Source organism: Cajanus cajan, chromosome 5, assembly GCF_000230855.2.
Source record: "Cajanus cajan strain Asha chromosome 5, NIPB_CcT2T_4, whole genome shotgun sequence".
NCBI classification, from domain to species: Eukaryota; Viridiplantae; Streptophyta; class Magnoliopsida; order Fabales; family Fabaceae; genus Cajanus; species Cajanus cajan.
In genome coordinates, this window is record NC_138521.1 from 69,851,354 (window position 1) to 69,868,260 (window position 16,907).

Genomic DNA, 16,907 nt, shown 5'->3' on the forward strand with positions numbered 1-16,907 from the left:
GAATGATGTGGGACTTTGCTTGCATCCCAACAATTCTCCCCTCAAATAGAGGACTATTGGTGAGATAAACAATTGTGTGTTTATAAACACATGTCCATCATCTTGTTTGAATGATGTGAGACTTTACTTGCATCCCAACAATCATCCCCTCAAATAGAGGACCATGGTTTTACCCCCTTTTCAAGGGAAGCCATCAGGTCATGAGTATATACACATGTCTCCGCATTGGTGAGATATTGTCCACTTTGGACCTAAGCCTTCACAGTTTTGCTTTTGGACATCACCCAAAAGGTCTCTCTACCAATAGAGACAACTGTGTGTATATAAACTCATGTTCATCCTCTTATTTGAACGATGTGAGACTTTGCTTGCATCCCAACAATAAATATTATAATTTGGTGGGCAAAGAAAACAGATTACCTCAATGTTTGGTGATTGTCATGCAATAAATATTTCCTAACACAGTAGACCGAAGAATAATTTTGTCAGCATATGGTAATTTTTGCTGGTTAAAAGGAGTTTCGTATACTACAGTTATCCCCAATGTATTAAATAAACAAAATAATAAAGTATAAATAATAAATAATTAAATATATTCAACGGCCATAGATCTAAAAAGATCTATTGTAATTCCTTTGATCGATTTGTCAAAAATTAATTATGAAAAATTAATGAAAGTTTGGTGTTGTGGGGGCAACATCACAGTAGCAAGCATGTAGTAACCTAGAGCGCCTATAAATTAACGACAAGGCTCACTGGAAAATCCACGAAGTGAGCCAAAGAGAGGAAAAGATATATAGTTAAGGTGAGAAAATAATGGGTGTTTTCACTTGTGAAGTCGAGCACGTTTCCCCCATCTCCGCTGCAAAATTTTACAAAGCCATTGTTGAAGATGGTGGCACTGTGTGGCCAAAAGCATTACCAAAAATGATTAAGAGCTTTGAAATCATTGAAGGAGATGGAGGGCCAGGAAGCATTAGGAAGCTTACTATTGCTGAAGGTAAATGCTAATTAATTAAGATAGATAAGACTCTCTCTAAGCACTAGCTAGCTTAGGTGCTGGTGTCATTCTGCAATCTGCATTCATGTTAATCTATCTCTACCATGAGCTTATGCTAATAAATTTGTTTATAAGCATCTATATGATCAAAATACCGGACTCGTGATTTCAAGTATTTTGGTAGTTTTTTTTTTTTTTTAACTAGAAACTAAAGTTTGATTTTTTAACATAGATCATGACAGATCTTAAGTGTTGTTGAGAGGTGTGATTGTTCTAAGTCCATGATAAAACAGATACAATATATATATAATTGTGAGATAATTTTTTATATATAAAAAATCTATATATACTATATAAATAAAAACAGTTCAGATCTTTTAATTGTTAACAGGTTACTATTTTAACTCGAGTATTACAGGGTATTCGACGAGCCAAATAGACGCGATTGACAAAGAAAAGTTTGAGTTGAAGTATAGTGTGATTGAAGGAAGTACATTGGGGAAGCAATTGGAGAAGATTTGTAATGAATTCAAAGTGGTGGAAAGGAAAGATGGAGGATGCCTTGTGAAGAAGACAATGAAACACTATACCAAAGACAATGAAATATTTGATGAAGAATACTTGAAGTTTAACAAGGACAAAACACTTTTCTTCTTCAAGGCTATTGAAGATTTCCTTCTGGCTAATCCTGATTACAACTAAATCAGTGTTAATTAATTAAGTTCGTCATTTCCTGTTTTGCATGTCGTGTTGCTTTATTTCCAAATATTTAATGTTTCACCAAAGTAGTGTTAGGTATATGTGCTTAGTACCTGGTACACTATTTTATATCTCGCATTGTATCAAAAGAAAAATTAAAAATTAAAATATTATTTTAGTTTCTAATATAATATTAATTATTATATTTTAAACTATTCTTTCTATTTTAAAATAACTACCGTTTAAAATTTTTATACATTGATTAGAATATATATATATATATATATATATATATATATATATATATATATATATATATATATTATAAATCTTATAAAAATAATCTTTGTTTATCTAAATGCATTACTTTTATGTGACACAAATACATTAAGATTGGGTAATATATATATATATATATATATATATATATATATATATATATTACATTAAAAATTAACAACATCATTATTTTTATAAAAAAATTAAAATATTGAAACTACAGCGAAAAGTATTCTTTGCTATACAATGAACAAGATAACTATTTATTTTATATAACTAAAATTTATAATATATTTTAATTATATGTTATTTTATAATTAAAAATAAATAATTTTAAACTTCTAAATTATATTTTATTTTATGATAAATAATTTATATATATTGTGATGCAATTTTTTTTTATTAATCATAATTTTTAAAAATATTAAAATAAATATGAAAATAATATATTAAAGGAGATAAGAGGTTAAAAAATGTTAAAATAAATTAATAAGAAAAATGATACTATTGTTTCATTTTTTTTTTTATTAACACCAAATAATATAATGAGGCCGATTAACTTTGATAAGGATCAGACAGTGAGCTTCAATTATGGGCTTATATGCTTGCCGACTGTGATCCATATGCATAGATAATACAGCAGCAAAATCTAATCAGGAGTTTAAACCCCAAAGGTATTAATTATTTTTATTTATTATAAATTTAATTATATAAAATAAAAAATTTCATATATAATATATTGTACAAAATACTAATATATCAAATTATTAAATAATTTAATTCTTTCTCTCTTTCACACACGCACACGCGCGCGCGCGCACACACACACACACACATATATATATATATATATATATATAGACACACGTTCTCAAGGTAGTTTGGAGTGATTTAATCTTTATTTATTTTTTTACAAGAATTTTTGAATTTATCACAAGTGTACTATTAACGATAATTATTTAATAATAATAAAATAATTATTTCTATTTTATTATCTAATAAAAATATTAATAATTAATAAATAATAGTCATTAAAATGTATACCAAAATTTATTATTAGCAACAACTATTCAATGATAATAAACTAATTATTTCTATTTTATTATTTAATAAAAATATTAATAGTTAATAAATAATAATTATTAAAAATATATTTATAAGAATAATTATTGAAAATGGTAAATAAAAAAAATAAGAATAACTTTTAATTCATTTCATTGAAAAAAAAAACTTAAGTTTTACATCAACTTAAGATAAGATAATTAAATAGTATATAAGTGAAAAACAATCTTTACCTTGTAAGCTGGTTTTATAAGATTGAGTTGGACTTATAACTTATTATTCTAAGATAACATCAGACCACCCTGTTGAGCTTGGGAGAGCTTAAAAGAGTTTTGATGATCACAACATGAGAACAACAACTTGGAGCACAAAAACAAAGTCAAAGAAGTGTCAAGAAAATGCTATGAGTTGGAGCTATGTAATAGAACTTAGGATATAAATTGTTGTGAATATGTTTCTATAGTTTTGTGTGCTTAGTATACTTTGTGCATAAGAAAATCTACACTACAAGAAAAACTGTTATTATCTACGGAATATTATCTACGGAAATTTTTCCGTAGATAAAATTTAATTATCTACGGAATATTATTTATGGAAATTTCCGTAGATAAGTTATCTACGGAAATTTCCATAGATAACTTAGCTACGGAAATTTCCGTAGATAAATTCCGTAGGTAAAACATATTTTTATTATCTTTTCATTTTTATTTATTATAAAATAATTAGAATATTTAATTTAACATCATTAAAAAAATAATCATTATAAAATTTATTCTTTTTTAATTTAATTATTTATTATAATACTTTTTAGTTACCGTATTTACCAAAAAATTATTTTTAATTAAAATATATTTTAGAATTTTAGTTAATTCATTATCATTCACTCACTTGATTAAAAAGTGATAAAATATAATTAATTTTTAATTAATTTAATAAAATAAAAACTTTAAAATATATATCTAAAATCTGTAATAATTTCTTAAATACAAATATTTAATTAATTAATTTTAATATATACTAAATTTAATATTAGAAATTTTATAAATATTTTAGTTATAATTTTTATTATCTTTTGATTTAATATTAGATTTCTTTTGATTATGAAAGATATTTACCTGGATTTGAATTATGATTGTTATAATCTTTTGATTTAATATTGGATTTTATTTATTATAAAACATAATAAATAAAATCTAAAATCTAGAGCAATTTCTTTGATACTAATAACCATTATAAGATTTAATTAATTTAATTTCATTATTTATTATAATATTTTTTGGATAATATTTTGATTTTTAGTAACCAAGAACGGGTCAATCTCAAACTAGAATGGGTCATTCTAGACTACAAAAATGGCTTATAAAGATTAGATTGGAATGGGTCGTTCCAACACATGATTATATGAGTAAAATGCGAAGCCAGAACGGGCCGTTTAGATTTGGGAATAGGCCATTCCAAATATGGGCGTTGCAGGTAAAATGTGATTTTAAAACGGGCCGTTCTAGTTTTGGAACAGGCCGTTCTGAACGTTTTCTATTTTGCCTTTTGATTATTCTGTTGGGCTTCTTGTTGGATGTGATGTGTAGATATGTGGTTGATTTTGAGGATGATCATGTTTTGATATGTATTAAAGTGCTCTATGGGTTTCTACGGAAAACCTGTTTATGAGAAAGAGATAAAATAAGAATGTTTTGATCATGTTTACGGGAAACCTGTTTAATGATAACGAGGAAAAATATATTTTTATCACGTAAATTAAAAAATACTCGTAATAATATATTTGAAAATAAATTTGTTAATTTTTTTAAAAAGTTAAATTTATTAATATCATTAATATATAATAGACTTTTATTAAGATAGACTAAATTTTTAAAAAGGTTAGACCTATAAAAAATTCATAATAAATAATAAATCAGATATATATATTCCAAGTATGAATTAACTTATTTTCATCCCTAACATGATATAGAGAGAGAGTCATATGTTTAGTTTTTTTACTGGAAGAAAAATTATTTCCACGTATTAGCCCTAAACAATCAAAATTATTACAGTACTAGAAGGGTAATGTACAATGTAAAACAAATAAATAAATAAATAAATAAGGGGAAGAAATGGAGTATAAAAACTAAAAACCCTACTCATTCATTCCGCTCCGCAATCGCGAACCCTAACCCCTTCTCCCTCCAAACAAACACCAACCCCCTCCTCCTCTCCCTCTCTTCAAATCCCCAAACCTCCTCCTCCAACCCCCGCTTCCCCAACTCCCTCCTCCACTCCTACACCGTCGTTGCTGCCTCTCCCTCTGACTCCCTTGCCTTCCTCTGCCACATCACCCAAACCCATTCCTCTTGTCCTGATGGTTCTTGTAGAAGAGCAATAAACCTACCGTCCTGGTGGTTCTTGCTCTTCCTCCCAACAACCACTCTATGCACCCTCCACACCCAGATGCACCGAGGGAGAGCCGTCGCCGCCCACCACCACCCTCTGCCCAAGGAGACGCGCTTTCACGGCGTCAAGAAGCGCCCCTGGGGCCGCTTCGCAGTCGAGATTCGAGATCCCTGGAAGAAGTCGCTCGTCTGGCTCGACACCTTCGATTCCACCGAGGATGCTGCCCCGTCCTACGACAACACCGCCCCATCCTTTCGTAGATAAAATCCGTAGATAACGTTATCTACGGAAAATTTTCCGTAGATAACGTTATCTACGACCTTATTATCTACGGATTTTTTTCCGTAGATAATTATCAGTTATCTACGGATTTTCATCATTATCTACGGATTTTTTCCGTAGATAATGTTGATTTTTCTTGTAGTGCTATATCTAAAACAAGTAGAGAGTATATGATGATGAGTTAAAAATATTGAAAAGTTATTTTGAGTCTTAAAATGAAGTTTTAAGAACTGACTCAAAATAATCGATTATTGTTAAATATAATCGATTATTTCAGCAGATAGGCTAAGTGGAATGCCTTGCTGTAATAATCGATTATTTGCCAAAATAATCGATTATCCCAGGAACAACTCTCTGGAATAATCGATTATCCAGCAAAATAATCGATTATATTGTTCTTGGTTGATTTCCAGAAAACCTGAAGAACAAAATAATCGATTATTCTTTAAAATAATCGATTATCTGTGTCTGAAACTTTTATAAATAGTTTGAACTTTGAGAAACTTCAGACATGAGTTGGAACTGATAATCAATTTGTGAAAAACGTTTTTGTGAGTCTTTGTGACATCTTGGAGAGTTTTCTTTGTGAAATCCAAGAGTGAAAACGTTTGTGAAAAGCTTTGGTAGAAGATCATCATCATCATATTCTTGAAAGGGGAAGATAAAGATTTGTTCAAGAATTCCAGGTGAATTCGTTCCTTTTATTCTTTGTGAATCTTTGTGGAAAATCTTGAGAAGGGTTTCTCAAGTAATAAGGTTTCTTGTAGTGGGTTCTACAAGGGGTGCTTTCTTGGGGTCAAGAAAGTGGTTATCTTTAGTATAGAAGTATATGCATGTGTGTTTGCTTGTAAACCTTCTTGATTAAAGATAGTGGAACAAATCTTAATCAGGTGTTGATTAAGGACTGGATGTAGGTCACATGTGGAGTGGCTGAACTAGTATAAAAGACTTGTGCAATCTTCTTCAACCTTATCTCTTACTTTAAGTAATTGCTTAATTGAATATTAAAGAAGATAAAACTTGATTAACTAGTGTATGTGAATCTTGATGGTTTAAATTTGTAATTGAACATTATTGTTGAACCTCATTATGTTGTAATCAAGTGAGCACATTGCATTCATATTCTCATAACAAGTCTTTAGGAGGGCTTCGTTTGGAAATTCTGTCATAGAAAAGTTTTGATTGAAATTAAGATCCAAAATACTCTGATAAATTTTTAAAGGGTCATTGAATCCAATTCACCCCCCCTCTTGGATTGTGCCATTCTTTTCTATCACACCCACCATCTATTTACATACCACTCACCTTGTAAATCTTACATCAATTAGAGCTGCGATAATAAAAAAGTATATATATTAGAAGAAAAAAATTTCTTAAACTTTCAGTGACAATAATAAAAAAAGTCAATAAATAGTTAATCGATTTTTTTTATTGTGTGTCTTGGGCACACTTTAACAATTATTAAAATTCACTCTCCAATACCTTTTTTAGTATATTTATTGTGTAAGGGAGTAAACAATAATAAATAGGCTTAACTTTGATTTTTAAAACTAATTTTATGTTATTTTTAACCCTGTCCTTCCATCTATTTTTTTTTTCACTTCCAATCAAAAAAATAATGAAACAGATTTTAACAATATTTCACTTAAAGTATTAGACATTATGTAACATCCTATTTTTCAAAAAATAATATTATTTATAAAATTATATTTTTATTATATTTTTGGGATGTAGAGATTTGTTGGGATACAAACAAGTCCCACATCGATAAAATAAGAGAAAAAATAACGACTTATAAAATACAAACATACTCCAATAATTGATAGGCCTTTTGGGTGATGAACAAAAGTTAAACCGTGATGGTTTAGGCCCAAAACGGACAATATCTCATTATTGTGAAATTGCTTATTTAATAACCTTATAAAATATCCCCTCAAACAAATATCATAAAATAACTCTAACAAGATATTATTATTTTTATTGAAGAGAAATATATTTTATATTATTATTATTATTTATTTAATAATTATTTTGGAAAGGAAGGAGAAACGGGTCAGAATTGAGTTGGGTTGGATTGACCCAGCCCGAGGAAATGAAAAGGAAGGGTTAGTAGACTAACCCCATCAGTTCTCATTTTTTACATTCTGAAGGAGTAAGAGGCAAAGAGAAGATATACAGAAGCTTTGAGGAGGAAAACTCAAGAATAGCCTCAAATTTCACCAAGACTATCAGATTCGCATCATGAGGTACGGGGGAAAGGGGGGGATTCTCATTTTTTACCTTGGAATTTTTAATAATTTTATAATTGTTTATGTCTGGAAAATTATTGGTATTAATAGATTCTATGTGTGTTTATGATTATGAATATATGAAGAATTGTTAAAATTGATGTTTTGAGAGAGAGATTGAATCATTGGAAAGGGGTATGTGAGTTAGGGTTCGTAAGGGAATCTAGAACATTGAATTTTGGTTGAATCATTAAATTTTAAATAGATTAAAAGTTTATTATTAATACAATCTCTAAAATCTACAATTATGGGGATGAATTCTAGGGGTTATATGTTGAATTTTTTGAGTTTCAGGTGTGGAGGCTGCTGTCATCAAACGGCTGAGTCGTTTGAAAGGGTTGAGCCCTTCGTGGGCCACGTAACAAGAGAGTGTCCTTGAAGGTAAAACACTGAGCAGTTTGGGAAGCGTTGAGCAGTTTGGGAAGCGCTCAACAGTTTGGTATTTTTTGAATTAGACTTTGATTTCTTTGTAAAGATTGTATCCTTGGATGTTAGCTTTCCAATGGCATTGAAATTAGCTAAAAAGAAGGTCTAGAACTCCAGTTATGGATGTTTTAGTGAACAGGGGTCAAGCTGTTAGCATGAAATATATTTAAAATTTTTAGCTAAGTAAATGATTTTTTTAGACTTTCATGTCTTCATAAGAGTTGTAGATTATCCTCTTATATTTCTCTTGAGATAGGTTTGAGCTTATTTGGATGAGTATGACTCTCTGTATGTTATTTTTTAACAGTTGTCAAAGGGAGATGTATGTTGTTTTATGTTCTAAGGTGTTATCACGTGGATCGAAAATTTGTTTAAAGTAGTATGATACTAGGTTGTAGAGTTGGCTCATATATGGATGATATATGATGTAAATTGGTGTTTGATTCATATGCATGCTTGGTAATGATATTGATGTGTGTAAGGATGTAGTGCAAGTTATGTGGATGACTTGTTATTTTGAGTGGAAATGTTGATTGTGTGTGTGATGTGGAAATTGAGTTGTGGACTAAGGTGTGATGTCTTGACACAAATGCATGTGTGGCATGGCGTTGAGCATAACCTACTACAGCGGTAGGGTGAGCATGGTATAGTGTGGGATGTGTGTAGCAATTAGCACATATGTCAGCATGGCACGACGCTGATCGCGTAATGCGACAGCGGTGGCATGAGCATGACATCATGTTGGTTATATGATGCGTGTAGCAATGAGTACACACGATGCTGATCGAGTAATGCGACAACGACGACGTGAGCATGACATAATGTTGATTGTGTGATAGTGGTATATATGTACGATTGAGATTTGATGATGAAATGTTGACTTATTATCGGTAGAACTTGACATGTATGAACCTGATGGAAATTGTAATTATATAATGAGTTGTAATGAAAATTATATTGTGACGTTTTCTTGTGTGCTTTACATATAGATGTTTTCTTTTCTTATCATATAATTTGTGGATGTTTTAGGTGAGGAAGATCCGACTATGAGTGGCATCCAAAATGCCAACAGTTTAGTTGTGGGTGTGCTCTGATATTGTGACATCGAGGTAGAGGATTTCTAGGACATGGATTTTTATATGTATTTGGAGTTACACTTATTCTTTTGAAAATAATTTGTAAACTCTTATGTTTTATTTTTTCAAGTTTTATTTTCAATTATTTTGGATATTGAAGAACATCTATGAAGGTTTTATGTGGACCATGTTACCAATGTTGAAAAATTTATCTCTTTATTTACTTACATTATTACAATATATGTGTTGGGGTAGTAAGGATGTCACACATTATTTTATATTTTTTTTAAACTTTGTCATATTTTTGTTGTTGCTGGTTTTTTTTATTAATGTCACTGTGAGGTATGTTTTAAATTATACTCGTGTTATAATACAATATGGTACATTCTTCATTTTCTAGTATTATACTAGTATCTATGAATAATTTTATAAAAATTACCTTTTTGTATTGATGAAAATAAAAATTAAAAATTAAAAAAATAAATAACATGTACAAAAATTAAAGTAAAATTGATTTAAATATATTTTTACTCCAAATAAAATAAAATGTTTTAATTGTTTGTACAATATTTTTTAAAAAAATTATTCTTTTAAAATTTAAAGTCATTATTTTTTAATAATTATTTTAAGATATATAACACATTTTAAAATTTAAAAAAAAATACATATATCACATACAAATAAAATATTACATATAATATAAATATTATTTGAGATAATCATATTACTTTTTAATGAAATTTAAATATATTTTTAATCATTTAAATTTAAAATAACTCTTTTTATTATTTTAAATTTAAAATCAATATTTTTAATTTTTATAATTTTAAAAAATTATTTATTTTAATTCTTATATTCAATTTTTAATTCTATTAAAAAATATTGAATATTGTCACATAATATAATATTTTATTAATTAATATAAAATATTGTTTTGATTAAAACCTGTTTCATTATCATTTTGATTGGGAGTGAAAAAAAATTGAGAGGACAAGGGTTAAAAATGACATTAAATTAGTTTTAAAAATCATAGTTAATGCTATTTATTATTATTTACTTTCTCACATAATAAATATATTAAAAAAAGTATTGGATATTCAATTTTAATAATTGTTAAGTGTACCACAGGAAAAATTGATAATTAATTATACATTTAAAAAATAATATTAATAACCATTATAAATGTTAATAAAAATGTCACAAAAATTTATATATATTTTTTCAATCATTATAAGAGTTTTTATTCATTTTTATTGTCACTAAAAATATATTAAATGCCATTAAAATTTCATTTATTATGATATAATAGGCACTTAAAGATATTGAATTCGAAAAAGAAGGATTTCAATTGTCAAATGTAAAATAAGAATAAAAAATAAAGTAAATTAATAATTAACTAATAAATGAGTTTAAAAGATGATGGAGAAGATTGACGGAACTGACTTTAATTTGTATTTAAATATTCTTTTGTTATTTTAATTATATATTCATGACTATTTTTGGGTATTAAATAAGTTAAATATAAAATATTAATAAATTTTTAATCACTATTATTTTTATGTATATTTGATTTTGATTTGAATAAGTTTTGCAATATCTTGAGCACACTAACCCCTATATCTTGAGCACACAAGATTGTATAAAGACAATCAAATCAAGTCGGTCATAATCCGGATGGGTAGAAACATTAATAAAAATATTTGTTTTTATACATAAAATGAATGTTAGAAGTTTTTTGCTGTACCAATTAGCAATATATAAGTCATTCCCACATGTACCATACAAAAATATTGAAAGAGAAAGAAATATATGTCTAGCCAAACAAAATCTTCATTCATAGACCATCTGGAAATTTGATTTGCAGGAAAATAGTGGAGGGGGACAAAGACAATATATAATTACATATGTAAATGTGTATCGGGAGTTATCGCATACCTCTTTCATGACAGCGGAACACGCCTCCTAACCATCCATCGTTTAAGAATTTCGACACAAGAGCTTGTTGAGCACCGAAGGTTACAACACACATACACACATGTCTCCACATTGGTGAGATAAACAATTGTGTGTTTATAAACACATGTCCATCATCTTGTTTGAATGATGTGGGACTTTGCTTGCATCCCAACAATCCTCCCCTCAAATAGAGGACTATTGGTGAGATAAACAATTGTGTGTTTATAACTCCCCTCAAATAGAGGACTATTGGTGAGATAAACAATTGTGTGTTTATAAACACATATCCACATCTTGTTTGAATGATGTGAGACTTTACTTGCATCCCAACAATCCTCCCCTCAAATAGAGGACCATGGTTTTACCCCTTTTTCAAGGGAAGCCATCAGGTCATGAGTATATACTCATGTCTCCGCATTGGTGTGATATTGTCCACTTTGGACCTAAGCCCTCACAGTTTTGCTTTTGGACATCACCCAAAAGGCCTCTCTACCAATAGAGACAACTGTGTATATATAAACTCATGTTCATCCTCTTATTTGAACGATGTGAGACTTTGCTTGCATCCCAACAATAAATATTATAATTTGGTGGACAAGGAAAACAGATTACCTCGATGTTTGGTGATTGTCATGCAATAGATATTTCCTAACACAGTAGACCGAAGAATAATTTTATCAGCATATGGTAATTTTTGCTGGTTAAAAGGAGTTTCGTATACTACAGTTATCCCCAATGTATTAAATAAACAAAATAATAAAGTATAAATAATAAATAATTAAATATATTCAACGGCCATAGATCTAGAAAGATCTATTGTAATTCCTTTGATCGATTTGTCAAAAATTAATTATTAAAAATTAATGAAAGTTTGGTGTTGTGGGGGCAACATCACAGTAGCAAGCATGTAGTAACCTAGAGCGCCTATAAATTAACGACAAGGCTCACAGGAAAATCCACGAAGTGAGCCAAAGAGAGAAAAAGATATATAGTTAAGGTGAGAAAATAATGGGTGTTTTCACTTGTGAAGTCGAGCACGTTTCCCCCATCTCCGCTGCAAAATTTTACAAAGCCGTTGTTGAAGATTGTGTCACTCTGTGGCCAAAAGCAATGCCAAAAATCATTAAGAGCGTTGAATTCACTGAAGGAGATGGAGGGCCAGGAACCATTTGCAAGCTTACTCTTCTTAAAGGTAAATGCTAATTAATTAAGATATATTCTCCTTCTAAACTTATTCTTCCCATAATTTAAAAAAAAATTATTTTAATCTTTTAGATCATCAATAACATGTTTGAAAATGATAGATTGAGATAATGATGTAATATCAGTTGAGTTTAATATGATCTTTTCACTAATAAAAACATCAATAGATAAATTTTAGGCGATAATATTTGATAAACTTTTCAACGAAATTTAAATATAAAGACTAAAGTATTTTTTTTTTAAATTACAAAGACTAAAAATATTAATTTTAAATTTAAAAAATAAAAATATATTTATCTTAAAGTTAAAAATTTTAAAATATATTTAAACTTTCTATATATATTATTTCAACCTCTCATTTTTGGGACGACTCTAATGATTCATAAAGAAAACATTCTTTAGTTATTCATATAATTATTAAAAATAATTTTAATTGTTAATTAGTTACTATTTTAACTCGAGTATTGCAGGATATTGGATGAGCCAAGTAGACGCGATTGATAAAGCAAAGTTTGAGTTCAAGTATACTGTGATTGAAGGAATGATATTGGGGAACCAATTGGAGAAGATCTATAATGATCTCAAAGTGGTTGAAAGGGAAGATGGAGGATGCATTGTGAAGAAGATAATAAAATTCTATACCAAAGACAATGAAATATACGATGAAAAAAATTTGAAGTTTAATAAGGACAAAACACTTCTCTTCTTCAAGACCCTTGAGGATTTCCTTCTGGCTAATCCTGATTACAACTAAGTCAGTGTTAATTAATTATGTTATCCTTTTCTATTTTGCATGTCGTGTTGCTTTATTTTCAAATAATTAATATTTCACTAGAGTGGTATCATGTATCTATATTTAGTACTTGGTACAGTTCTATTTTCCTTATTCTTTTTCTCGCATTGTATCAAAAGAAAAAATAAATTTTAAAATATTATTTTAATTTCTAATAAAATATTAATTATTATATTTTGAATTATTCTTTCTATTTTAAAATAACTACCATTTAAAATTTGTATACAGAAACAAAATATATATATATATATATATATATATTATACAATCTTATAAAAAGTTTTTGTTTATCTAAATGCATTACTTTTATGTGATACAAATATATTAAGGTTGATATAATTTATATAGGAGTAAATTATAAAAAATAATTAAATATTACATTAAAAATTAACATCATTATTTTTTTTAAAATTAAATGTTGAAACTACAGATAAAAGTATTCTTTGCTATACAATGAACAAGACAACTATTTATTTTATATAACAAAAATTTATTATAAATAAATATTTTAATTATATATTATTTTGTAAATAAAATAAATAATTTTAAACATATAAATTATATTTTAATTTATGATAAATAATATATATATATATATATATATATTGAATCCAAAATATGTTTTATTAAAAATTAAAAAGAAAAGAAAAGTTATTGTTTTAAGATAAGATGTTTTTAAAAAAAAATTAAGAGAAAAAAAAAAGAAAGAAAATCTGTTTGAGCGGAAAATTTTTTCCCCAAATACAATAATAAATTTTTTAAATAAAATTTTATTATAGACATAAAAATTAAAAAGAATAAATTAATTTTTGGTCCAAATAGTATATATATATATATATGATTCATCTCATCTCAATAAATATGTCTCTAATCAATTTTTTATTTTAGTTATAGATTGAAATTACAATGATGACAATAAAAATTTTATACTTATTATTTCAACTATATATAAGAACTTTAATTAATTCTTATATATTAAAGCTGAATAGATTTTTTTATGAGTATTTTTAGCCTTAGGAGTTATTTTTTGATAAAAATATTTTAATTCTTTTAATTTATTATTTATCATATTTATTTATGAATTAAATATTAGTATTTTTAAAATAAATTATCATATTCAAAAATAATCTTGTGTTGCAATATAAATCATTTTTCATGTCTAAAATATAATTTGTATTTGAGAATATCTATTCATATAAAATTCAAATATAAATTATATATTTAAATATAATATTTTTATATATAATTTATTTTAAATTTTAATTATATATATATATATATTAAATATTTAACTTGTAAAACACATATACTAAAATATTAGGTGTTGTTCAGAGGTGTGATTGTTCTAATTCCATGATAAAACAGATACAATAAATATATATATATATATATATATATATATATATATATATATATATATATATATAATTGTGAGATAATTTTTTATATATAAAAAATCTATATATACTATATAAATAAAATATATTTTCTTTTTTATCTCTTAAAAATTATAAATCACAATAAAGTTTAAAATAAGATTTTATATAGGTTTAAATATATTTTTACTTCCTCAAATTTAAGATAAATTTATTTTTTATCCTTTAAATTTAAAATTATTGATTTTAGTCCCTGTAATTTCAAAAAAAATTATTTTAATTCCTTAGATCACCAATAACATGTTAGGTAAATTTTTTGTGATAATATTTGACAAATTTTTCAACAAAATTTAAGTATCAAGATTAAAGTAATTTTTTTTTGAAATTACAAGAACTAAAAAGATCGATTTAAATTTGAAAGATTAAAAATAAATTTATCTTAAATTTAAAAAATTAAAAATATATTTAAACTTTCTATATGTATTACTTCAACCTCTCATTTTTTGGACAACTCTAATGATTCATAAAGAAAACATTCTTTAGTTATTCACATAATTATTAAAAACAGTTCAGATCTTTTAATTGTTAATTGGTTACTATTTTAACTCGAGTATTGCAGGGTATTCGACGAGCCAAATAGACGCGATTAACAAAGAAAAGTTTGTGTTGAAGTATAATGTGATTGAAGGAAGTACATTGGGAAAGCATGTGGAGAAGATTTGTAATGAATTCAAAGTGGTGGAAAGGAAAGATGGAGGATGCCTTGTGAAGAAGACAATGAAACACTATACCAAAGACAATGAAATATTTGATGAAGAATACTTGAAGTTTAACAAGGACAAAACACTTTTCTTCTTCAAGGCTATTGAGGATTTCCTTCTGGCTAATCCTGATTACAACTAAATCAGTGTTAATTAATTAAGTTCGTCATTTTCTATTTTGCATGTCGTGTTACTTTATTTCTAAATATTGAATGTTTCACCAAAGTGGTGTCAGGTGTATGTACTTAGTACCTGGTACACTACTATTCCTTATTTTATATCTCGCATTGTATCAAAAGAAAAATTAAAAATTAAAATATTATTTTAGTTTCTAATATAATATTAATTATTATATTTTAAACTATTCTTTCTATTTTAAAATAACTACCGTTTAAAATTTTTACATTGATTAGAATATATATATATATATATATATATATATATATATATATAATAAATCTTATAAAAATAATCTTTGTTTATCTAAATGCATTACTTTTATGTGATACAAATACATTAAGATTGATATAATTTATATAGGGGTAAATTATAAAATATATATATATATATATATATATTATATTAAAAATTAACAACATCATTATTTTTATAAAAAAAATTAAAATATTGAAACTACAGCGAAAAGTATTCTTTGCTATACAATGAACAAGATAACTATTTATTTTATATAACTGAAATTTATAATATATTTTAATTATATGTTATTTTATAATTAAAAATAAATAATTTTAAACTTCTAAATTATATTTTAATTTATGATAAATAATTTATATATATTGTGATGCAAATTTTTTTTATTGATCATAATTTTTAAAAATATTAAAATAAATATAAAAATAATATATTAAAGGAGATAAGAGGTTAAAAAATGTTAAAATAAATTAATAAGAAAAATGATACTATTGCTTCATTTTTTTTATTAACACCAAATAATATAATGAGGCCAATTAACTTTGATAAAGATCAGACAGTGAGCTTCAATTATGGGCTTATATGCTTGCCGACTGTGACCCATATACAGCAGCAAAATCAAATCAGGAATTTAAAGCCCAGAAGTATTAATTATTTTATGCACAATAATTCAGTTCACAAATAAGCAATTAACAGGGTCACCATCATTCAATTTGTCCATTTGATTGTGAAAGGCTGATGATATCATCTCTTATCTTTTATAAATATATCTCTAATTTCTTTTTTTAAAATAAAATTTCTAAAATATCTTTTTAATTAAATTTTTATTTTAAGTTTTATTTTTAAACTTGTTTTTTATTCACCCCCTTCTTTCATTATTACTCTT

At 26.5% G+C, this 16,907-nt stretch overlaps 2 protein-coding genes across 4 annotated transcripts; both read left to right on the forward strand.

Moving 5' to 3' along the window:
* The first annotated feature begins 757 nt into the window (after positions 1-757).
* LOC145958445 (nodulin-13-like) lies at positions 758-1,934 on the forward strand. 2 transcript variants are annotated; one of them, XM_083075850.1, is made up of 2 exons: positions 758-1,000; positions 1,392-1,934. In XM_083075850.1, the coding sequence occupies exons 1-2, from the start codon at positions 817-819 to the stop codon at positions 1,700-1,702; spliced, it is 495 nt and encodes a 164-aa protein (XP_082931976.1). In that variant the 5' UTR covers positions 758-816; the 3' UTR covers positions 1,703-1,934. The 2 variants fall into 2 exon arrangements, with proteins under 2 accessions (XP_082931976.1, XP_082931977.1); XM_083075851.1 differs by having other exon boundaries at positions 762-1,000; positions 1,419-1,934.
* Positions 1,935-12,400: 10,466 nt separating this feature from the next.
* LOC109789273 (nodulin-13) lies at positions 12,401-15,962 on the forward strand. 2 transcript variants are annotated; one of them, XM_083075852.1, is made up of 3 exons: positions 12,401-12,648; positions 13,130-13,413; positions 15,448-15,962. In XM_083075852.1, the coding sequence occupies exons 1-2, from the start codon at positions 12,465-12,467 to the stop codon at positions 13,411-13,413; spliced, it is 468 nt and encodes a 155-aa protein (XP_082931978.1). In that variant the 5' UTR covers positions 12,401-12,464; the 3' UTR covers positions 15,448-15,962. The 2 variants fall into 2 exon arrangements, with proteins under 2 accessions (XP_082931978.1, XP_020203777.1); XM_020348188.3 differs by lacking the exon at positions 15,448-15,962 and having other exon boundaries at positions 13,130-13,633.
* Positions 15,963-16,907: the final 945 nt, after the last annotated feature.